Consider the following 25,952-nt stretch of genomic DNA (forward strand, 5'->3'; position numbering starts at 1 on the left):
GTGCTGCTACATGTGTTGTTGAAACCAGGCTAAAAAAAAACACAAGCTTGGTCATAATTAGCATTTTGCTATCAGAGTCTTGTAAAGGCGTCTCAGATGAAGATCTGGACTTATAAGAAGTGTGTGTTAGTCTCAGAGTTAGTTAGCTAGAATCTTATTATTGTTGCAAAAAAAGCTCTGGCCCACTTGAAAGGAATCGTATGGGTAAAGGTAGTTTATGTTTTCAAATAAGGCTTTTGCATATAGCTACAAATGTGTACATAGTTTGAAGAGGTAATTGTCGAATTGTTAATTTTTTACCTGAATTTTGATATTTTTTTTATTTCCATTATTTATGAACATGCTTTTTATTTTAAGGTTCATTTGATTAATTATGTCTTTTTTTTTTTACAATGTTTTAAGTAGGTGTTTGGATGATCTGATCATCAGACTGTTACTTGTAGCATCAGATATAGACAGAAATAGAGGATCCCTAAATCACATTTTGCTCAGGGCCTCATGGAGGCTTGGGGCGGCCCTACATCTATATGAAATCATGATTCAGTTTTGGGCATTTCTTTGGTTTGCTGGAATAATGGCACATTTTCACTTCAATACTTTTAAGGTGATAGAAGTTTTAAAATCAATTAAATATTTTGTCTTTTTATTTTATTGTTATTTTTTACACTTAAAGCTGGTTGTTAAACATTTAATTTTACTTAAGAATACAATGACAATTAAGCTTCATAAAAAACATTTTGGTACTTCTGACCTTTGCATCTAATTAAACTACTCTCTCTTTTATAAATGTTCCTGTCTAATGTTAAACAAGTCAAACTGAGAGAACCGTATTGTTTAGAGGTTGCTTTGCTAATGATAAGTAGTATACCAATCAATTGTTCTGGCTAAAATAACAAACGTTTGGTGCATATTAAAGACAACGATATGTCTTTTGTAATGTCACAAAGCACATTTGTAAATAGAGACATGATATTCGGATAGATATTTTCATTAAAAATCTACCAGTGGCACGTTTATCTTTAAGCCATAAACTGTAATTCAGTTAATTTTGCAAAATATTCTTTAAAGTTGTAGGGAAGTCATATTTAAATTTCAATCCATTCTGGCTTAAACATGTATATAAATGTACTCTTTATCAGACCATATTGTCCCAAAAGTTAGAAAATTTCTATTTAAAAAAAAATCCTGTCTTAAAATCTGTGGGGGGGGGGGGGTTTCGTTATTTTATGCAGACCAGTTAGTTATATGTCAGCTTGTACACCTAAATTCGGCCAATCATATATCAACGGTGATCTGTCAATCAGATTTTTTAATTGAAACGGTTGAAATAGGAAATACGACTCATTTCCTTTCCCACTGAGTTCCGTCCCAGTGTTCACGGGGATGGACGTCTGTGTCTTCGGCAGGCGTAGAGCTAACAGAACTGGCAGCGATGCAAGGCAAGGGCTCAAACATGTACGGCTGTAAGCCTTCTACACCAACCAAAGCTTCTGCCACCCTGGTGTCCTCTTCCACAACATCTTCGTCCCCTCTTTCCTCCTCTAAATCTCATCTACGTCCTCCGACACAAAACTCTCCTCCTCTTGCATGTTTCTGCTCTCCATAGCGTTCCTTGACAATGTTGTTGCTAAGTGCTACATGGTCCCAAAGTAATTTCCCATTGGGAACCTAATAGCACTAAGTTGCTAACTGGTTAGCAATTTGCTTCCGAGAAACCGGCCACAACCAAACTTGCTTGCGAACCTTCCGCCACAAAGATTCCGCCCCCTTGATATACGACCAATCTCATTCACTTCATTCACTCGTGTAAAGTCGGGCACCACTCGGAAAATTCGGGAGTGCAACAGTTGAAACAGCTGCCTCCCTACAACTTTAAGTATCTTTTCCTAAAGCTCATAAAATGTTCTCAATGCATTTGAATAATTAACTCATTTAACCTTTTGATAATCCTGATATTTTTATCTGGCATGTAATGATGAGTGGATACCTGAAATATTCCCACAGTGTGCAGCAAGAGAGGGCAGTGTTTGGTTTTTAAGTAGCCTGTGAGGTCTCATCGGGTTAGTTCACTATCAAAGGCCAACCAACATGAGATTAAAATGAGCTCCCATCTCTCCATCTCTGAGATGAAAGTGAGAAATCCCTTCAGGCAGCAGACATCTCATCCGAGACTTCCCTCCTCTCATCTCCAGTTACTGCCGATAGATCAGCGGAATGAGTGACTGTTACAGCAATGGAGCGAGACAGTAATGCGACAGTTTAAATGATAATAATGTTAACTATTTGTTCAAGGTTAAAGGGGATGCTTTGCACATCTTTGCTCTTATTTGTGAGGCGTCGAATGTGTGAAGGAATCCGATTTATCTCTCAGAAAGATAAATTAGATATATTAGTTTGAATACGTTCAGCACCCATGCTGACTTCGATTCTATTAAACACAGTGAAAAAGATTTCACCCTTTGGTAATGTTCTGTTTGTCTAACACCTTATTAGTTTGCTTACGTAAGCTCAATGCAACATAAGAGGCATTAGAGGAGAGAAGTGTGTTCTCTAAATGGTGCTGCGAAGGGAAGGGATCCCAGTAATTGAGGCTGTAATAGACAGAGTTCAGTAAAATGGGGTTTCTTCTCGCTGCCTTCCTCTGTGGACCTTTCTGTGAGGTTTCAAGATTCAAAACCGCCCTCCCAGCTTGTGCAGCCAATTTGTTTTCTCAGATAAAAGTAAATAAGCTGAGCGCAATTTAATTGTGCCCCATTATCCCACCCTCCAGTCACAGTGGAAAACAAAACCCACACAGGGCTCTACAGAGACCAGGCTTTTGGAAGGAATCAAATTAGAAGATGCTTGGTGTGTGTATGTGTGTGTTTTATTCTTATTTGTGTGTGAAGAAAAAAAAAAGTCTGAAGAGCTGCGGGTGAGGAGATTTGCTGTTTGGGAGCACTCCACTGAATTAAACCTGTAAACACGGGCTAAAGCACACTTACATGAATCCAAGTTCTTTTGTGACCTTCCAGCTCTGCTCCCATCCGCCACGAAGCCTCAGCTTTTCAGCACATCAATAAAAGACACTCTGAGAGAAACACACTGCAACAAAAGTCATTGTTCTCGCCTGTTGCTCTGCTGTCTGTGTGAGCTCAGATACAGTCCTCCTATGAACAGGGAGAGGGGAAAAAGGATGATCTTTTATTTTCTGGGATGTAGGGAAGCCAAATTGAGGGGCTGAAATTATTCTCATCAATAGCACCAGCTGCAGCCTTCAAGCTAATTAGAAACTTCATTGGTACGGCAATAACAAGTTAATTACGTTGCAGGGATATTAAAGTCGTGTATTCCCTCCCTCCATCACCCTCGCTGCTCTCACATTTCCATAGATGAAGCATTTTGTAAACATCCTGCTTGGTTTCTACCCTCACTGTTAACCATCTTATGCCCTTAACTAATGTTTGATCACCTACTTTGTTTAAAGAAATAACTTTAACTACTTCACCTACTTTGTTTCATGAAAATGTGCATGACACTATGGAGAATCAACATGTTATATTCATACATAAATCTCTCAGAGAGCACCTTATTAGGTTGGTTCTGATAACGATATAGCTATGACATAGCCATAAGACATATAACGTTTACTAAATCATACAAAATCAGCTTTACAGTATAAAAGAAATGGAAGAAAACAGAGTGTGAAAATAAGCATTAATAATCTTTAATTAAATACATAAATGCAGTCTCTGAAAAGTGAAAATACAGTTATATGTTGCTGATATTGTGACAATTTTACCAATTTTACAAACTTTAAGCCAATTGCAAATTTGCTGTAACCAACCCCTACTGCAAATTTTGCTTGTAGGGATACATACGATGTACTGTATAAGGCCATGATGGCTGCAGCTCTCTGAAACAGGGGAGGCTCAGTGATGTTAATTAAATTCAAACATCACATATTGCATTAACAAATGTTAAAACACATAATTACAACGGTTGAAAATAGCTTTTGGGAAGCGCTCTGAAATAATAAACTCCAGAAACCACAGCAAGAGTTCAGCACAAGATGACTGTTCTGAATGAACGATTCCTTTGCCCCCTCGACTGGCCACTGTCAGTCAAAAATCATTAAGTATGTTAGCCAATCAGCATCGAGCAGCTAGCTTCAGGACCTGCTCTATAGACACTCTAAATTGCGGATTATACTTCTGCAGCTGCACACAACAAATGTCGCTTGCGTCTGGTCGCAAACCAGTTTTGCTGGTATGCTTCTACAACGTCGGTCTGGAATCTCTAGGGATGCATAGCATGCCAAAGCACTAGGGGGACCCTATTTGAGAACTCGCAAGAAGTTCTCAAATAGAACATACTCATGAATAAAATTTATGAAGTTTGACCATGCATATTTTACCAATCATTTTATGAAATTTAGCCCAAAATTTAGCCTTGGGAGTTTTAGACTCTCTAGTTTTCAATGAGATATCACCACTGATATAAGGGCACATATTATGGTATACACTACTAATATATATATACACTATATTGCCAAAAGTATTTGCTCACCTGCCTTGACTCACATATGAGCTTAAGTGACATCCCGTTCCTAATCCATAGGGTTCAATATGACGTCGGTCCACCCTTTGCAGCTAGAACAGCTTCAACTCTTCTGGGAAGGCTGTCCACAAGGTTTAGGAGTGTGTTTATGGGAATTTTTGACCATTCTTCCAGAAGCGCATTTGTGAGGTCGCACACTGATGTTGGACGAGAAGGCCTGGCTCTCAGTCTCCGCTCTAATTCATCCCAAAGGTGTTCTATCGGGTTGAGGTCAGGACTCTGTGCAGGCCAGTCAAGTTCATCCACACCAGACTCTGTCATCCATGTCTTTATGGACCTTGCTTTGTGCACTGGTGCACAGTCATGTTGGAAGAGGAAGGGGCCAGCTCCAAACTGTTCCCACAAAGTTGGGAGCATGGAATTGTCCAAAATGTCTTGGTATGCTGAAGCATTCAGAGTTCCTTTCCTTGGAACTAAGGGGCCAAGCCCAGCTCCTGAAAAACAACCCCACACCATAATCCCCCCTTCACCAAACTTTACACTTGGCACAATGCAGTCAGACAAGTACCGTTCTCCTGGCAACCGCCAAACCCAGACCCGTCCATCAGATTGCCAGATGGAGAAGCGCGATTCGTCACTCCAGAGAACGCGTCTCCACTGCTCTAGAGTCCAGTGGCGGCGTGCTTTACACCACCGCATCCGACGCTTTGCATTGCACTTGGTGATGTATGGCTTGGATGCAGCTGCTCGACCATGGAAACCCATTCCATGAAGCTCTCTGCGCACTGTTCTTGAGCTAATCTGAAGGCCACATGAAGTTTGGAGGTCTGTAGTGATTGACTCTGCAGAAAGTTGGCGACCTCTTCGCACTATGCGCTTCAGCATCCGCTGACCCCGCTCCGTCAGTTTACGTGGCCTACCACTTCGTGGCTGAGTTGCTGTCGTTCCCAAACACTTCCATTTTCTTATAATACAGCTGACAGTTGACTGTGGAATATTTAGGAGCGAGGAAATTTCACGACTGGATTTGTTGCACAGGTGGCATCCTATCACAGTTCCACGCTGGAATTCACTGAGCTCCTGAGAGCGACCCATTCTTTCACAAATGTTTGTAAAAACAGTCTGCATGCCTAGGTGCTTGAATTTATACACCTGTGGCCATGGAAGTGATTGGAACATCTGATTCCAATAATTTGGATGGGTGAGCAAATACTTTTGGCAATATAGTGTATTATGGGTGTATGCAAATGTAATGATGTAAAAAATAAAAAAAATTAAATTTGTATTCTACTTTTAAAAAAAGTTTCCTTGTGTTAAATTTCAAGCAACAAAATTCAGCTGGTCCACCAAACCCACAACCCTAACTGGAATGTGAACAGGACACAAGAGTTAAATAAATGAAGAAACACATTAGAATTCGACACCTTTAAAAATGAAGCTGACATGGCGTTGTATTTTTAACAATTTTTTAAGAAAACTAAATGAGACAATGAGCAGGCAGATAACACATGAACTTTTATTTTATCTGAGAAGGGACAAAAGTTGAACTTGCTGGCAAATCAGTTAACAGCCTTAAGCCTGTATCAATGCTCCATTGTGGATCCTATTCTCAACAAATTCCCCTACGCGACACGAATGGGTTGGCTCTGTCTCTGAATAAGTAATGTGATCTAAAGCTGAGCTTTACAGCAGCCTGAACTACGCTTCAACAAAAACATTTGCTTTAATAAGTAAGTTTTGGCTTCCTTGGGTTCTGAAACCAGCTTTAATTTGAAACTACTTAAGCTGGATATGGTATGATAAGTTTTCCTCCAGTAGTTTTAAGTCTTACCTGCTCCCCAAAATTATTCACACTGCACTTTGCAGCCAGTTCTGGCTAATTTTTATCCTCTCTCTCTTTATACATCTTTCCTCTTGACTGTCCCTGTCGTTGCTACCTGTGGTGTGCCTCAGAACCAAAAAAGACAGGGCAAGGGGGTGTGTCTGCTTTTTCCTATTATGCTCCTACTCAGGCGGTAGGAGGATCTAACAAGGCAGATACTGTTGAATTTGGAACCTCCCAATGGCCAGTCTGCTCTCAAGTAACTGACTAAAGAACCATAGGATAGCAGTGCTTTTGTTTTGTTTTTTTTAAAAATAGAAATATGTTAGAGTATTAGATACTCAAAGAAGTAATACTTTTTTATCATTAGACTAATGCATTACTGTCCAACACCATGAAAGGTCAAGGTTCAAAACCATACTATCAAGTATATAGAGATTAGGGAAATGCATGAGTGTTTACAGAAACATATTTTAACAACATATTTATTTTATTTTAAGAACATATTTATACAGAAAATTTATCTCACTGTGCCTGATAGGCAAGTGATAGTTGGACAGAGAAAAAGAGAAAAATAAGGTGTCCTAAAATGGCCCTTGAGGTGCGCCTCAGCTGATAAATTCACTGCAAAAATTGGAATCTAAATTAGTAATTGTTTCTTAAAATACAATTTTTTCTTGAAGGAGGTAAGTGAGACTTAGCCAATGGAACAAGACAATTTAAATTTCAAATAAGAAACATTTGCCATCTCTTATTCCAAGTGCATGTTATCTACTTTTCTTTTTTAAGGGTAAAAATACTCATTCCATTGGCAGATCATCTTATATACCTGCTCGCATGAAGGGTAAATACACTTAATTTAAGACATTTTTACCTATTTATAGATCGTTGTTGCAGTTTGAGCTTAAATTTAAATTCATTAAGATCGCTGGGAGCTTGATCCATTTTGGGAAAAAACAAATGGAGCTTGTTTCAAAGAGGCCAACATCAACTAGAATGAAAGCTTTACTGAGATCAGCAAATCAGCTGTTTGATGACAGCTATGATCGAGGCAGAACAGATATGATTAAGCATATTAGGATTAAAGTTTAAAGGTCAATCAGAAATCCAACTTGTTTGAAGGTTGAGTTCTGATATGATCTTAAGATTCTTTATTTTTTGTTTAAACCCTTCCTATATACAGAAGGTTAGCTAGCCCTTTTATTCCAGCATATTGTCAGGCTGCTCCATGGGGGTCCCAAATACACGATTATTAGGAAGACTTGAGCCTTTTAATTCTTAAACAACATACCTATCTTCAGAGCATTTGCTGATTGTGTCTGATAGTACATTCAGTGTCAGTACACAGGCAGTAAAAAACACTTTGTGCATAGCACAGGAATTGATGAAACAGCAGTATTTGACAGGAAGGAGACCAAGGCATCTTTCTTGCATGATCCAATTTTATATATTCCCTTCCTGGCATGGTCGACTAAAAATCAATAAAAGTGATTATCTTTATTCCATCATGAATCATTCCTGATCCTGATGGGAACAGATCCCTTGTATGATATCACTGTCTTAGGGGACAACAGTCTCTAAATGTTGAACTATGTAAATGTTGCAAGTCATTTGCTCTGGGCTTTAAAGATTTAAAACCGACTTGAGAAGATTTTGGGAAACAGGTACCTCCTTATCACAAAATAATCTTCTGTACTGGTGTTCCTCCTGGTTACAGAACACAGAAATCAGACTTCGACCATATGACTGTTTAACCTGAATTTGCCATTTTTAAATGTTCACTTTTTGTTTGGTTTGTTTTTTTGTTTAAGGAAAACAGTTTTCCTCAAAGGATTCTAGTCATCACCAATATCAGCACATAAAGAGTCAAACATGTATTCTATTGTAAACAATGTGGAACAAAGCTTATTTAAAGGTACTTTTTTAACCTAAAAATCCACAGTATGTGCAAAGTCTAAGCTTAGATTTGTATGTTGTGGACAATTTACTTCTTATTCTGGATTTAAAACAGTTTGAATAAAAGTGTAGGTTCCAGTGCAGCTTACCAATCATCATATACTTAGTTGCAGTGTGCTGCTAAAGCATGGTAACACTTTTTAAAGAATGATCATATTATTATTGTTATTTTTATCATTATTTGAATATAAATGCTCTTTTTACCTTTTTTTTTTTTACTGACAACTGCAAACCACTGGAGGGTGCTGTTGAGCTATGTGTCTTCCTGAATCTCAGCTACCAGTGTCTCTGTTGTTTAAATGATCTATCCTTAAGATGCTGATGCCAGTCTCTGTGGTATTCAGTAATAAGTCTTTTAATCAGCACCTTTGTACTTTTTTGAGAAGCCTTACCTAAATATGTATTTGATCCTTATGTATTATTTATTTCTCTTTCATTATTTGTCTTATTCCAGCTGGATCATTACCCTCCAGTCAGCTACAAACTTCCAGAGGCCTCAGACATACAGTTTGACCTGGTAAAGACGCTGTTCCTAGGCAAGGTCTATGGTGAGTCATTTTTCCTTGATGTCATATACTTAAAGGTGAAACTGAGTAAACACAATAATGATTAAAAAGTTTTTTTATTTCAGTAATTTAACTCAAATACATGTTCCCAGTTTCAATGGATTCATTTCTCACAAAATGATGTGCTTCAAATGTTTATTTCTGTTGGTTTGAACGATTATGGTTTGCAGATGAGTAATAAAATTCAGTTTATGAGAAATGATGCTCATGTAAGAAGTAAATTAGAAGAAGCATAAGATAAATAAAAATGTGTAATGAGAATCTTTTTGTTCTGGATTGTCATGACATTATAAGGCAGTTAAGCTGTGTGACTAAATAGTCAAAGGACATTAATCATCGAATATTTCAATAATGGATATAAAAATGCTGGATTAATAAATGAAAAAAAATCTTGTTGCAAACACAGAGCCTTTTGCCTACTAATTATCTCTGACGTTGTTTTTCTAACTGTTCAACTACATTGCAAACTCACAAATGCTCTCTCCATCATCTGTCTTTCCACCAGTATGCCTCCTTGTCGCCATAATCCATAACAACTGAAGACATTGTTACATGCAGGTTTAAAATTGACTTTCATATGTGCTAAATATTGATGCAAAAATCGATTTAAGATTCGTTAACTGCATTATAAAGAGTGGGTTGTAAAGATTTTCATTTGCACATCATCCTCCCAGTATTATGGTCATCAACTTATCTTTACATATTTTCAAAGGGCTAGAAAGTTTGTTCTGCTCATTTTAGACACAATCTGATTTGCACCTTTGCCCATGCCATCGACTTTTGAAGGCAAGGGATGTGGAATTTTGTCACTTTGCAAACAGTAAACTCCTTTGCCAACTGCTTTTTGTAGTCTAACCTTGTGTTTATATTACCAACCATATTTTTACTAAAAATACATTTTTATTATTCATCTTTATTTTTTTCTCTGAACATTTTAATTAAAGATATTCATTAGATTTAAGCCATTTCTACCAAAACAATTTAAATTTGATGTACAATCACTTAAATCAATGTAATATTTTCACATTTTGAAAGGAAACAGAAAACATTTTGAAAGGAATTTGTATTTCAGAAGGAAATACTTTCCCCCTTACATCACTAACATGAAGTTGTTGTTTTTTTCAGGAATCTGTCCTTGTTTGAGGCTTTAGTAGGTTTTCAGCCAAAGTGAATATAACTTTTATTTATAATTAATCACATGTTGCTGTTCTTTGGTTTAGGGTTAATCGACTTAAAGAAACACAACAGTAATCTATTATAATCTTATCTACAGTGGGCATGTTTTATTCCAGCTGTCCAGAAAGCTAGAGGAATATTATTACTCATCAGAATATTCACTTGCTTAATTAATGATCTATCATCATCATTTATTATCAAAGCCCTACAGTATATTATCTTCTAATCACTTGAATCTATCGGGTTTATGATGAACCACATAGTTATTTATATTCTTTCAAAATAAAGCACTATGAGGAAGGCTTATATGATGATTTTGAAACTTGAGAAGCCAATCAGGCTCTTTTTGTTGAGGAGCTCTTTAAATTATAAGGTTTGTTAAATTCTGTTAATATAGAAAATGCGTTTGTTGCTCTTCCTTTCTCCATCTCAGTGTTGCTCTTTCTTCATTACTTATTTTATCCCCACAACGGCAAAAAAGTTAGGTTGGAGCAGTGGTGGATTTTACTCATCCGACAGACTTATAGACTGCTAAATGAACCGCTGATGTATTGTGTATATTTTCAAAATGGCCTCAGCATGTTCATTCACAGCAAACCCAAGATCTCATCATCACCCATCAATGCAACAGCTGTGTTATGAGGAAAAGCAAGTTAGAAGTCACCCTTAATGCAATGTCAATGCAGTGTACAGACCTTTTTCTGATTTGTAAGGTATGAGCATAAAAATATAGACAGCATACAGAAAAGTAAACCCTAATTTAGATTGAAAAATAAAGATAAAATGAAGCATAGGAAGGGAGAAAGAGGTTAGAAGCAAGGACAAAAGCTTGTATTTCTATGTCTCATCGGATCTGTTCCATTTCTGTGTCGGAACCACAAAGACAAGAGAGACGTACAGTTCAGCTATCAGGTTCCCTGTTTGAGAGAGAATGAGACTCCGTGCTTGGTACGCTGCACACACACACACACACACACACTTTGATCACTGCGAGATTTCCTACGTCTCCTTGCAGTCTGGTTGAAGGATGGGATAAGCTGGGTTCAAAAAAACAAATGAACATCTCATATGAGATAACTAGTTAGAAGTGTGCACAAATATAAAGCTTTATACATCAGTAATGCACAATCAGTCTTTTTCAGTTAAGTAACTGTTCTGTTAGGGTTAATCTACTGTTATGAGAGCTTTAAATATAATACTGTTATCCAACTTTTAAGTAGCATTTGACCTATTCTGTACTTTTTCTGACAAGTGCAAACTTTCAGAATAAAGTTTACTGGGCGAAAAAAAAAACACGAATGATTAAAAACAAAGAATTTAATACAATAAAACTACATCAACAGAAGAAAATGCTGCAATAATATAAGATAGACAATAACAAAAAAAACAACAGCAATAACCAAACCTAAATAACCTACAAACTCAGTTCATAAAATGGAAAAGCACCAGCCACTAGGTGGAGTCCACCAGCAAGCTATAAATTTAAGTACAGCATCAAAATAGAAAATAGGAAAATAGGGTTAGGTCCCATCAGACTTGGTGGTCGAATCTACCGGGTGGTCTTCCTTTAATAAAGCTATTTACTGCTCTTTTTTTTGCTCTTTTTAGCAGTGGCATTTTGTTTGTTTTTGTTTGTGTGTTTTTTGCATTGGTGTGTTTAATGTTTACATTATTCATCTGTTCTCATCATATGCTGGATGTTTGCACCTGTTGGCCTCTATGAGTCATTTTTGGAATGCAATCATATTAAAGATCAAATGGTTAGCAACACTATGCAAGACTCAATGCAAATATTTGAACTGTAGGAGCTGTGAAGTGCATTGTGGGAAATATAGGACATATTAAACCTGTATACTTCTGGGACTTTTTTTAGAGTTTCATCTTCTGCAGTTAAGGATTATCCAATTCCTCAGTCTAGACTAAAGCTGCAGGGAGTTCTGTAAAGGATACGACTCACTTAACATTGAAAAAATGAGAAAAGCTTTGTCGGTTTCTTTTTCCTTTCTTTTCATAAACATGCTCTTTTCTTTTATCATTGTTATGGACATGGTTTTGCTTCTGTAATTGTTCTACTTCCACATTAATTTGTTGACATTTAAAACTTTTTGCACCATTTACTTTGTAGCTGTGCCTTTAGGCTTGTAACATGATTATATCAATTTCCATACCAGAAGTGACAAAATTTATTAAAATAGCTTAAATGAATGAACCCAAGTACTTGGCAGCCAAGCATTGAGCTAAAAAGGGTTGATATGTTTATGGCCTTAAAGTCAGGCATCAACACCTAACACACTTAACAGCTACCTAAGATGCTGTTATGTCTTAGCCTAAACAAGTTCATATAGAAAATATTTCCAGTCAAAGCTTTAATTTACTCCTTTGCATTGATCACATTAAGCCTGTAATTTGTCACATTGATATAAAAATGCTGTGTGAAAAAAACTAGAATAAAAATGTTTTTATTCAGATATACGCCATGTTTCAGTTCTAAACAGCACTGCTATCAAGAGACTGTGGCAGCAACATCTTATCATTAGCTAATTGTATCACCAGAATTTTTTGAATTGTCATGAATAGTTGTGTAAACAATATAAAAGTAAAAAAAACTATCCACTGGACTTTGTTTTCCAAGTTTGAAGATGTTTTGCTTCCCATCCAGGAAGCTTTCTCAATTCAAAATGTCTGGATTAGGGTTGAGTCCCAGGCTTATGGCTTAAAAAACATGCAAATTGAACCGAAAAAAAAAGGTCCAGCCCTTAGTAATGGGGAGTTGTTGAGGTCGTTGTTGGCCTGCAAAACCCGATACTGGCCTATGCTTCTGAAAAGGGGCCATTGTTGACCTGGCTGAGCAGGCGAGATGTTTTGGTCACCTCCATGGCAATGAAGATTTAGATGATAGCGGGAAGCAATTAACTCTATCGCTGCATTGTAGGTTTTTGAGAGCTGGAATCTGAATCCTTCCCCTGTTAGGTTTATTCTTTATACATCATGTGCATTGTTACTTTGTTAGCCAGATTAGGCTAACAAAGGCCTTCCTTCACATGGTGGATGTCACTGTGTGTACAGAGGTCATCTAATCAGGACAGCCTTCGTGTCTTTAAAAATACACAGGATATGGGCACATCTTGGAGCGGACTGATAAAGAGAGCGATCTGTAATTCTGGGGCATAGAGGCAAGATGCATGAAGGTCAGGGCATGGATGGCGTGTCAGTTTCTGATACGGACAGCTAAGCATCCACCTGATCCAAAACATGGACTCATGAGGTATAAGAAGGAGGAGATGAGCTTGTTCGGGGCTCAATCTTTGCCGGACGCTCGCTGACGTTTTTTGAGCCCACAGCTGTGCAAGCTCCAAGCAATTTCTCTGTCCTGTAACGGCCTGACCTGGAATAAACTCTGTTACTTTTTTACTCCTGTTTTATAGTCCTTTTTTATATCGTTTTTACCCAGTTTGAGTTAAGAGTAGTAAATAACTTGCTCCCAGGAAAAGAACCAGAAGGGAAGTCCCGAGGCGCAGCCGCCTTCAGGGGGACATAACTTCCATATTTAACACCCCTCTGTTTAAGGTTGGTTGTTCCTCTCTTAACATAAATCCCTTCACATCCCTTTCAAACCACTACTTTTTTGCAAACTTCCACTTCTGAGGTTTTAACTTCATTTAACAAAGTTTAGCTTTTTATGTTGGACTAAAACTGTATTAAAATTTTATTTTGAAATTCAATTCAGGTAGAGTTGTTGCATAATTTAGGTCCATCAGAATCTGTTAATTAAACATAAATAACAACTAACTTTCATCAATTTAACTCACTGTAGTGTTGTAAGGGACCTTTAGGGAAAATAAGAGTGTTCATTTAATTTCATCCTCTCTGGTTTTTACAAGAGGCAATACATCCAATCATCATATAAAAGAGTTTATTATTGAATTAAGGTGCACTTAAGATTAAATTGGTCATTAGCTGGTATTTTACATTACCAATCCTTCTGAATTTGCATTTAAATGTATGTTTATTTTTCATATTTATAAAAGAAATGAACTCTAAGAATTGCTTAAATCAAAACAGGAGCTGGGCAAGCCGATGTTGGTAATACTATTCCTCTGATGTTGAATGATTTTATTCAAGAAAGAGGGTTAAAATCACATTTTGTTAAAAGTGTCTCTGTCTTCTAGCCTCAACAAAGAGCCAACACAAAAAAACAGCATGCCAATTTTTTACTCCAAATTTTCTGGCAGGTTTTAGCTGAAACCTACCAACACACATGTTTTAACATGAAAAAGTCAGATTTCTAGGTGATGGCTCCTTTAAGAGTACAATTGCACATTAATTGTGTGCAAATATTTTGATAAATATACAAATAAAATATATTAAAAATGATACATTTTCAAATTAATGATCATCACCATTCTAAAGTTTGCAATGTTCATAACAAAAAACATGTATTCTGTGACTGCGTCTTCATCCAGATCCTGTAACGATATGAAGGATTATGTGCATCTGAGGGTAATTTCATCCTTCCATCCTGGTTTGATATTTAAGCCTTGTGCCAGGAAGGAAGGAGGTCTGTGAATTCCCCAGTTCTCATCCATGTTGGTCTGTTTTTGCACGCTTAATGCATAAATCAAAGTATCCTGCAAACCTTGATTACTCGTGTCAACGGCATTTCCCTGCATCAAGGAATATGGCATAGATTTTGTACAAAGACTGTTCAAGGGGCAAAATTAGGATCAGGGTTAAGGAAGCAGCTGTTTCCGTTGTCTGCATGTAAGCTCCTCCATCATAGACTTAAAAAGCCTTATGAAGGTATCCATGTGTCCAGTTTGCAACGATAAAATCATAACATTTATTTTATTGGCACTTCATGTAATAGACAAACACAAATGAGTATATGTCTTTGAATTGTGGAAAGTCTTAGATGTATTAAATGTTTTAATCGCATTAAACGTTTTAAAAATAAAAAGTTAAGAAGTTTATGCTGCATATGTATTCCTCACACTTTACTATCAATTCTAATGGAAAGTGACACTCTTGCTCTTTTTTTCCTTCTTTCTGACATACCTCAATTCCAAGGAGATTTATATTGGGATTAAATGAAACCCATTGACTCTCTCTGGTGACCTCTGATGCACTGGATCTGAAAATAAACATAGCCCCCCTTTTTGATTTCTTTATTGATTCTCATTTATGCTTGTTTAAAAAATAAATAGATAAAATGCTCTTGACCTTCCGCTTTTCAAATGCTTTACTAATTCATTTAAAAGGCATTGGATGTAGTGACTATAATGGGACAAGATGTGAAAAAGTTCAAGCGCTATGAATATTTTTGCGAGTGTTGAACAAGTGTGGGACATGCAGGCCTTTGGATTGGTATTGGTCCAACACAGATCTTTGCACCCAGCTGGAATAGATGAGAGAGATGAGTCATGCTGCAGCCAGAGAAGCAGAATTGCATTCCTGTCCTCCGTGCCATAAATCTACGGAGTCTCTCTCTTTATGTGTCTGCTAGGAGGAATAAATTCAAAGCAGAAACAGACGGATAGGAAGTGTGCCCCCATGAGAGTACTCTTAGAGACAGAGAACCATAGCCCACGGGCTAAACGACATGTACTGCACCGTATTTCAATAACGCCTTGAAATTTCAATTTCTCTCTTTCATCCCACACATTTTTTCCACTTTCTTTGAATAATGCACCTCGCTTTAAATGATGTTCGCCAGCAGTGATTGCAGACATATGCTTTTAGTTAAGGACTGCAACTTTCGAGTCTGTGAAATTGATTTAACCCTTCTTGTTTTTATTGAGATCTATTAGGGAACCATGATGAATTAATTGAAAGTATTCTTTAAAGATTATAAGGACATTATAGTCCAACTCCATTTATACAAATGGAGTTGTTGGCTTTCATAGAAAGAGCTTGTTTACCCATTAAAGTATAATGATATTCATAACAATGCAGTTGCATAACTCTTCACTCTTTACAGACTAATTGTGAATAATAACATCACCAACATCGTTTTTAGTTTATTTTCCACATTGCTGAATTGTATAAGAGATGTTTTGGTAAGGGTGTTATTACATTAAAATAGGAAGACTATATATTTTTACACAATGACTTCAAAACTAACGTCTATGTCTTAGTCTTTTAGATGAAGAAATTAGTCTGTGATAAGAATTGTATTTCACTTTTTTGTCAATATGAGATAAGAAATTGATCCTGCCTTTTTACATTTTGAGGCTTTGCACCTTGTTTTTAAACATGTAGTGAGTAACAACCTTTGGGTCAAATGTAGGATTATTTTTTAAAAAGAGTTTTGATATTGACCTTTGGTAGTTTTAGTATTAAAGTTTAAATTTCATCCATCCATCCTCTCCCTCTTACTGCATTAGGTTCGTTTTGCAGCCTATGGGCGAGAGGCAGGGTACACCCTGGACAGGTCGCCTTTTTGTCGCAGAGAAACACAGAGACACACAAACATGCATGCACTTATACCTAACATACCTCTTAAAACCTAACAATTTAAACTTAACTAACTTTTTATTTCTGGTACTATATTCTATTCTTCATTAATAAAAAAAAAGCTTGCCGTTTATTTTTAGCATTTAAAACATATAGTGTATATTCCATAACTGTACAGTTAAATTTTTTGATACAATTTCTTGTTCTGCAGTATTTAGTTTTACTCTTCCTTTGTGGGACATTAATAGGATTGCCATGCCGGCTGACAGGGGGGGGACAACCAGGCCAGCTGTCCTGGGCCCAGGGTAGAGGGAGGACCCTAACTCGGCTTCCTACATCTTTTGCCACAAACATTATTTTTTAACAATGTTTTCAAGAAAATTTGAGCTTTATTTTTAAGTTTCATAAAAATCCTTTCCTATTACTTTCTTTCGATTATCCACTGCAGTATTGGGAGGTACCCTCACCAGCTGTTCCTTCTAACTGGTTATGCCACTGATGCAGTTTCTCTGAAGTTTGTCAAGCTGCTATACATAAGGCTGGCTGAGCTGTGGGTGGAGACAACAGAAAAATACAAAACCTGAATCTTCCCCTCTGTATACGGTCAGGCAGCAACTCCATCACTGTAGCATGAAGGGTACAGTTGTTCTTACCTGAAGAAGTCGCCTCAAGCTACAGGAACACCAATTTAGATCGCCCTCACCTGCAAAAGCCTGAGAATGTGGTCATAGCTTGCAAGCGCTCTTTTGGAGAAAAACGCTCTGTCAAGGCTTTGTTCCCTATCTTTGCTTGATGAAGTTTTAATTAAGACCTGACCAATGGGTATTGTGAGAAATTTTGAATTTGACTGACGTAACCACATGGCTCGTCCACGGCTGCAACAATGCTGCTATTTTGACCACAACATTTTGTGGTCCAATTTAAACGTGTCACACAAGTAGAAATCACACAAGTAAAAATTCATAAATGGGATCAAATGTGACTGGATTCATGTATGGAAAGCCAAATGTGCCGTATATTTCATACATTAAAAACTGGAAAGATCTCTATTTTTAAATCTAAACATTTAAATGTTATTTGAGATGCATGTATTAAATAAATAAATATAGTTTTTATCCCTAATAAATAAGTAATTAAATATTTTCTCTTATTTAATTAACTATTAAGCTAGACACCTGGACTTATGCCCCACGTATGGAATACGCTGGCATACATCAGGTCATGTTGAGCATGCTCAAAATTTCTCGACGTACTCGCCGTATATGGACGTGTGCAATTTTGTGAATGGCTTTTAAGATTACCAGAACAATATCTATTTTGAGAATAGGACTGAATCGTAAGCCAGCTGAGCTGTTGGAGGACGTTAGATATTGTGGATTGGAGGGTGGAGTTATGATACGGTCAACTGAATTCTGGACTAGGAGAAATTTGGGAGGGAGACAGAAGAATAAATAATGGCAATAATTAAGACGAGAAGTGACAACACTGTGAATAAGAATGGCAGCAGTGTAGGAAGAAAGAGAGTGGAGGAGGTGATGTAATGAGGGTTAAAAAAAAAGGCAGAACTGGTAGTGTTACTGAAGTGGGATTAAAGCACTAGCATGCTATCCAGGGTGATATCCAGACTCTTAAACTGGAATAAAGGTGAACTGGGTGAATTATCAATGATGAAGGAAAGGCTGTTTTTGGTACAACCTCAGTTTTGCAACTATTTTAGCAAGATTAATGCAACCAAGTTTTTTTATTTTAGAAATGGACTCAGTGAGGGAAGTGGGAGGAAGAGGGGGGTAAGGGTTTGCTGTTGACGTGGACCTAAGTTTCATCAGCATATCAGTAAAATTGAATGATATATTGCCAAGTGGGAAGAGGTAGATGATGACAAGGACAGGCCCCAGCACAAAACCCTGGGGCACACCTAAAGTGATGGGGGAAATTGGTAGATTAGACTTTAGTTGAATGAATTTAAGTTTGTATGATTAGGGCCCTTAAAGTTTGGATATCATTTAGGTAATTGTATCAGACAATTGAAAAGGCATTTTATTTAAATAAACAAAATAATGGGCACAAACAGGTGTAGAAGTTTTCAAACCAAGCAAATAATGGTTGAAAACAAACACAGCCATAAGGCTCACTGGTGGTGTGCCTGTAAGAAATTCAGCTGTAGACCAATAATGTAGAAGGATTTAGTTTTGTCATTGATCCCATATTTATTGAATACATTCATAATTGAGATCAGGAGCTAATACTTGAATGGGACATAAAATCCAAAAGAAGATGCAGAGAAAAATTTTAAAAAAGATGTTTAAAGAAATACTGCTTCTACAGTACATTCTGGATACAGTGCAGCTCAGTATTAAAGCCTCCTAATATTTTAATCTTTCTTCTTATAACTCTATTTAAACAGTCTTTTGCAAAACGCTTAACAATTTGTTCCTCCTAGAACAACATAGAACTAAAAACTAACCTAGAACTATTCAAATAGTTACGGAGCTGTAATTTGGCTTTGCATCTGGCAACTTAATAATCTTAATATGTTTCATTGAAGTACTCCTGAAAAGATAATACACAGGAATCAAACTTCTTAAACTGCAGCTGTATAGAATGTGTCTGCAGCTATACTGGAACTGAATTCTTCCCATCAAACTGTATTTTATGAAAATGTATAAAGCTTTTTGTTGTCTTTATCATTATAAGAAAAGGACTATCAGATACATTAAATCAGGTTTGTCCAAGTTCACCATAAAGAGAGCCGATTTATTCTGAATCCTAGACCTTTTGTTCTTCGGACATCATTCCAATACACTGCTTAACTTTTTTTTCTATAGCATGTGGTAATTAAACCCGATCAATTTCCTTTCTCCCTAACAGCCTTTGACGGCCTATGTTTTATGTTGTGACCTTTGCATTTACAGCCACATGACATTCAGACTGTGATTAAAGCTCTGATAAACCCCAGTGTTAGATCATGTTGATAACACAAACTGCTTCCCTTTCTTATCTGTCTCCAGATATTAGGTCTCTGATTGGCAGATTGATTACCCCTCTAATATCACTTTGTCCCTTTTAATTCAGATGCACTTATATGATGGTGGCTTTGTGTGTGACATCACCGCTAAAGTTAAAGTTTGACATCAGACTGCAGAGTCCTGATCCAGGCCATAGTTGATCCTGGATCCAGGTTTTCTTCAGTCAGTGTCTGAGAGTGGGGGTGGAACTGCACTGCAGAGAAATGGGAGGGATAGAGGGAGGTAAAAAAAAAAAATAGCACAGTGAGAGGAAGAGATGCTTGTCAGTGCATTGCTGTTTTCCCATGATCCCCAAAACAGCAGGAAAAGACCTGTGAAAGAAGAGGAGAAAAAGGTTTGGCTCTCAAATTCTTCACAGACACAAGTTAATGTAGGTAGCTGTTGTGAACGCATGCCTGTGTGTCCTTTAATTGTGTTTGTAGGTGTGCATGTGTGTGCCAAGGTTGCAGCAGGTCACTGTGAGTCATCTCAATATAAATAACACATTGAAGCTGTAGCTGTAGCTGAACCAAAGAGCTGAACTTAAACTCTTGCTGCATTTTGTACTGATGGTGGAATTTTGTTGTTTTGCTGGTTTAGTTTCTGAAATGAAAGGATCGAAAATAACCAAGACAAACACTGTGTTTGTAAATGTGTCAACAATATAAATGAGTTTAAGAGTTTGAAAACAGCAGCCAGTGTTGGAGTACATGGGAAGTTAGTTGGTTTTTAATTGGCTTGGCATGTTCACAAGATTAACATCCTGGTCAAGGAGGATGCTGGAGGCGGCGCTGGAGAGTATACCTTAATGTGAATGCATGTGGGTGTGTTTAGGGTGGGTAAGTGTGGCAACTGCTGGTGTATTCGCTGTGTTTACATCATCCTCTTAAATAATACTTTTTTTTGTTTGTTTTTTTTGTTAAACCCTAAGTCATGTCCTAATGCTGCAATGGATGAATTCAAGAACTGCAAAAAAAAATGAATACCATCTTGTTGGGAATTTTGATTATTTGTTTTTTTAAATGTTGGTTTAAAGGAAGCAGCTTATTTAAACGTTTGCTTTATTTATTTTTATTTATTTATATGTTGCAGGAATGATATTTTTCTCACTCCCCTCCATCTGCAGCTCTGTAGAACATTTGCATGTACATGCATGATCTGAAAGTGCCTTTCTACTGAAGGGTGTGGAGGATGGACCCACATTAATATTCTTTTCATGCACCTCTAACGTATCACGCTTTCATTACCTCGCACTAGCAACAATGTCTACCCCTCAATCAGCTTCTATTCGTTGCCATAGTAACTGGGTTTGATCCCCCCCTCCCTTCCCTACCGTTTTTGTCCAACTCATTTGTCCTTAGCAGGGGTGCTCTGCTCTGCCTTTCTATTCTCTGCTGTTCTGTTTTTTTAATGCCCTCACCTTCTGAGCCCTGTAGACACACCCATGCCCCTAAGCCAGCTCTTCCTGTGGCTCCTCCACTTCTTATTTTATTCATCCAATTTACACACACAAAGACGCACTCCAACACCCAATAACTACCAGTTGTGTCTTTTTCTGCACCTCCTTTTTGAATTATTCATGCACCTGACTCACCATCGTTGGGTGCAGACGCCTCGTTCAATGTAGCTTCTGCATGTGATTGGTCCAGGTGGATTAGCAAAAGGTCACATATGGTCAAACAACACAAAGGATGTTTATATCACGCACGATGCTACTTTTCATTATTGCCATCCGTTCTGTCCTCAAATTATGACGATTGTGTGGAGAAGAGCTGTTTGCTTTTCATGTTTTATTGATTAGTCTTAGTCTAGAAAGCGGCATAGTCTCTCCTAGGGCTGGCTAAAATTCGATTTGTGGTTACCATCTCTTACAGTGTTAAATCACTTGTAGATGTTTATAGATTAGTGTGTTTTTTACTGGGACCAGGCGAAAGATTCATGAAAACAAACTAGAATGTTAGTTTAGCATCATGATATCTCAGAAATCTGGTTGCCTATATATATATATAGTACATTTTTCTCTATGTTAGACTGGGTGGAGCTGAAATAATCTTTTAAACAACAGATGATTGTGCAATACTGCACAAAATGCAGTATTTCATACCCTGAAGCTGTTATGACATGTTTCATTTAGAAGCCTGTGATTACATGTCCAAGACTTTTATTACTATTTTGTCACAGTAGTTAAAAGCTGTAAATGCAAACTTTTAAGGAGTGCACTACCTCCTGTTAGGGATGTTGTTATCATTTGTCTCCACCTAAAAAAGTACACAACAGGGTTTAAGTAAAAAGGATTTTCTGACAACATTATAATGAGGTGTTGCAAACACTGCACAAACAGCTTTAAAGCTGAGTACGAAGGGCTCGGACAAACCTAGAGTGGAGAAAGAGACACAGAACCAGCATTCATTAGGAAGTCTCGTTGGAATCAAAGACGATTTTGAGCAACTTGTTTTTTGCTTTAATTGTGTGATTTAAAAAAAAATCAGATTTTTAAAATTCTACGAAGTATTTGTTTCTTTATTTGTTTTTCTTAGTTGTTTTTTGCCCTCACGAGCCTGCTGGAGAGACCCAATTCAGTTTATCCAGCAAGATGACTTTGATACTATTATTCGTTAGTAGTTTTAACTATTAACTTCTTTTGAGATAACCTTCAAGTGTTATAGACAAATCAACTGAAGTGAGAAAACTGTAAACTTATCTGATTTCAGTTTTTAATAAAGTTTGATTACTGATAGGATAATTCTGGATTTTTTTTCCCATGACTTGATCAAATATATTGATATCAATCTCAGTGAGGTTATTCTAAATGTAAATCTGTGATTCATAAATGTCATTCATTTCTCTTGGCAATTAGGGTTTTCTGCTTACAAGATAGAATCATTCCGATTAATTTTACATAATAAATCTTAGACTGTTAATCTGAAAAATAAAATTGCAGCATGTGATTGTATGACACTGCAGATTTTTTATGAATAAACACAAAAAGTAGCTCTATCAATGGCTTTATAATTTCCTTTACTTAGACCAGGGGTCAGCAATGCAAGCTGTTCAAACAGCCATATTGGACCGAAAAAAAAACAAAAATAAGTCTGTCTGGAGACGCAAAAATGTAAAGGTCTTATGTATGCCTCGTATGGCAACACGGGCTCTAAGTGTATTAGACCACTATAGAAAAGGACTATATGGGCTTAAATATATAATAACCATTCATGATTAAATGTTTTTTTCCTGGAGCAAATGTCACGTCGTATCATGAGGGTGAGGGAGGTGCAGTGAACGCTCCCACCGTGAGGAATTCACTGTGTGCTGCTTCACCGCACGGTTTAAGTTTTATTGCATTGATGAAGTTATGGAAATATGATAAAGGAATCTTTCTATGCTGGACGTGTTTCTGTTGGGAGGAGCTGATTGAGTTATGAGGAACCAAGCAGGAACTGACATCCATCAGAGCAGTGCTCTCTAACCCTGAAATCCCACATTCTCCGTCACCATCGTTCCTTGGTGCGATTTACTATAATTTCATGATTTGGGGAAATAATGGAAGAAAGTTCACATACCTGCATTAGAGCGCTACCTGTTTGATTGATCTGTGGACGGTTTTCCATCCTTGCAACCAAACCAGCAGCAGTAGTGGAGTTTGGAGATGCAATCCACTTCTTAAATTCATCTTTCCCCGACTTAGACAGACAAGACTTTCTTTGCATTGTTTTATTTTTTTACCGTATTTTCCACACTTTATTGCGCACCTCACTATAAGTTGCACCCGCAAAGGTTTTTTTTTTTTTTTTTTTTTTTTTTTTTATTATAGACGTACATTTACTGGTCGAACGCTGATATCTATTTAACTGTTCCCCACTCAACATATGAAGGCAGCTCTACATCATATCACCCTAGACAAGGGATGAAGAAGAATGCTAGTTTCCGTTAGCTTGTTGGCTTGGCACTGTAACTACCAGACCTGTACTATCAGATCATTTGCAAGTCTGCAACCAGATATACTTCCGGTTGCCCTTAATTTTGTGAAAAAAAAACTTAAGCAGGTTTTTCCCTCCCCAAAAATAGTAAGTGTGCTAAACTATAATGTGTTACAAGTTAATAATGTATTTCCTGAGAAAATAAATGCCTTGAAATACTTTCTGTTTTATCACTCGTCTGTGCCCGATCGGCTCAGGAAATGGGATCCTGTGCTACTTCACGGAGCTTAATTTTTCAGCTTTAGATTTAAACATAAATCTACTTTTATCAAAGTTTTATTTTTTCCTTTCATGTTAACTTAATGGTATATAGTGCGTAATCTAAAGAAAGAAACAACTAAAATGCAGATAAACATGGTTTAATCATATTTTGCCAGACTGCTCTGAGAATGTCAGATGATGAGGTCACACAAGCAGTTTAAAGATGTGTATTGGCATTCTTTAGTGAGTTAAGGATAGAAATAAGTAATTTTAGTACCATAATTACATTATTTCTGTTATGCAGGAGTTGCACAAAGTCTCTTTAATGCAACAAATAAATGAGAAAATGTGTAAAATTTGGGACATTTTTTCTCCTCCCTTCCTCCCCTTAACTAGGGTGACCAAACGTCCGTATTTCCCGGGACATATCCGTATTTCACGTCCTGTCCCGGGCGTCCCGGGTTTTTTTTAGAAAGTGAGGAAATGTCCTGATTTCACTGCACACAACGCTCCGTGTGACGTAATCCCTGAGCTGCGCCAGTGCGGGCAGCCCTGCTCTGAATCAGAGGCTCTGTTCAAAAACCTGGGCTGCATCCTCCAAGGACGCGGTCTACCTAGACTGGATCCTTCGAAGTCCTTGAAAATAAGGAGGCCGGAAGAGTTCTGTCTGTAAATTCGAACAGGTCCTCCCTTCGGCGGGTTTTACCGCCGTATGCTCTGTTGCTTAGCAACCGTGAAAGTTGACACACAAAGCAGGCAAAGAATGAATACCGAGGTTTTCAAAACTGTTTATTTATTTATTTTTTAAAAAGTTAAAGTGAACAAAGACTACACTCACAAGAATCCAGAGTGGAATAAAGGTTCCAACCATCGGGAGCAGGAACAAATCAAATCAAATCAAATGTAATGATAGAAACCTTAGTCAGTTAAATAACCTGCTGCTGTCATTTTGCACATCTCTGATGTTGCTGCTATTTTCAAATATCCATTCCTGTAAAAATGTCCATAGCTGCATATTGGTTATTTATTCTCCAGTTTTATACTGTTAAAACACTTTACAGAACTTTATTTTTTATATTTTAACTCTTCCCTATTATGTTATTCTTATACATTTTTCTAAGGTCCTCATTTGTGTGACCATTTGCAATAATCTTTTTGCTGCTGTAAATTTGCCCATTGTGGGACAATAAAGAGATTTTCTATTCTATTCTATAAAAGGGTTAGAAATATATAAGTAAATCTAAACAATGTATCTACAAAATATATCTGCAAAATCTCTAATATTTAACAACAAGAAATACTTAGTTAAGCATATTGTGCAAAACAACAATAAAAAAATTAAAATCCTATCAGATTTATAGTTCCCACTTTGCAGATCTATTAGAATCTGTCCTTAAATTACAGCCAAACTCATTTACACAGTAACAGATAAAAACCTTTAGATAAACCAAACATTACCGCCACATATCTGACTCTATAACCATTAAAACAAGTATTTTCATTAATTTCAGACGGAACTATTCACAGAGTTGTATTATTATATTAAACTGAACTTCAAATTTTCACAACTGTTCTGCGCCAACTAACATTTCCTCTGATCACGGAGCTAATCCCGATGATGAGACATTTGTTCTTTCAATATCACCCCCCCCCCCCCCCCCCCCCCCCCCCCCCCCCCCCCCCCCCCCCACCCCAAGGTGTCCTGGTTTTCCCAAATGAAAATATGGTCACCCTACCTTAACATCTGCATGTGCTAAATAAAGTTAGCCCCCTTTTGACTTTCACCCCCTGGTGGTTAGGAAAAATAAACAGAAAAGCCGCACCTTCATGGTTCAAAGCGTGGGAAAAAACAATAACAGCTTATATACCAGAAAATATGGTATTTCTTTTCTAAAGTGTTGTTTTTACATCTTGGATTATTGAGAATATATGTTTCTATCTATTTTACCTTTCCTGCATATACTGCATCTATACTTGAGCCTTTTTGCAAGTCCAAGTTATTAAAAGTAAGGTTTTCCAAATGTTAGTCTCTCCTTTTTGAGTTAATTTTCTGTTTCTCCCTCTATATGGCGTCACCAAATTCTGAAGCCTCCTTTGTTTGCTTCTGAAGCCCTGCCTGCCAGTTGTTTTTCTGTGTGAATTGAAAATGACATTGTGTACAAAGCAGGCTGTTGTAATCCCAGCAGAGAACATATTGATATTTACAGACAGGTCTCTGCAGTGATCAGCACCTGTTAAGGCGTACAGATGGGAAACA

General features: G+C 37.2%; 1 protein-coding gene across 1 annotated transcript in view; it reads left to right on the forward strand.

Annotated features, from left to right (window-relative positions):
- The window catches only part of LOC119772515 (contactin-associated protein-like 2), a 255,193-nt gene that overhangs the window by 223,892 nt on the left and 5,349 nt on the right, over nt 1-25,952 (forward strand). The window contains exon 21 of the mRNA XM_038268959.1: nt 8,772-8,865. Coding sequence (XP_038124887.1) covers nt 8,772-8,865 — 94 coding nt within the window. The remainder of the gene's footprint in view (nt 1-8,771; nt 8,866-25,952) is intronic.

Source organism: Cyprinodon tularosa, unplaced genomic scaffold, assembly GCF_016077235.1.
Source record: "Cyprinodon tularosa strain WSP-4 unplaced genomic scaffold, ASM1607723v1 ctg711, whole genome shotgun sequence".
Lineage (NCBI taxonomy): Eukaryota > Metazoa > Chordata > Actinopteri > Cyprinodontiformes > Cyprinodontidae > Cyprinodon > Cyprinodon tularosa.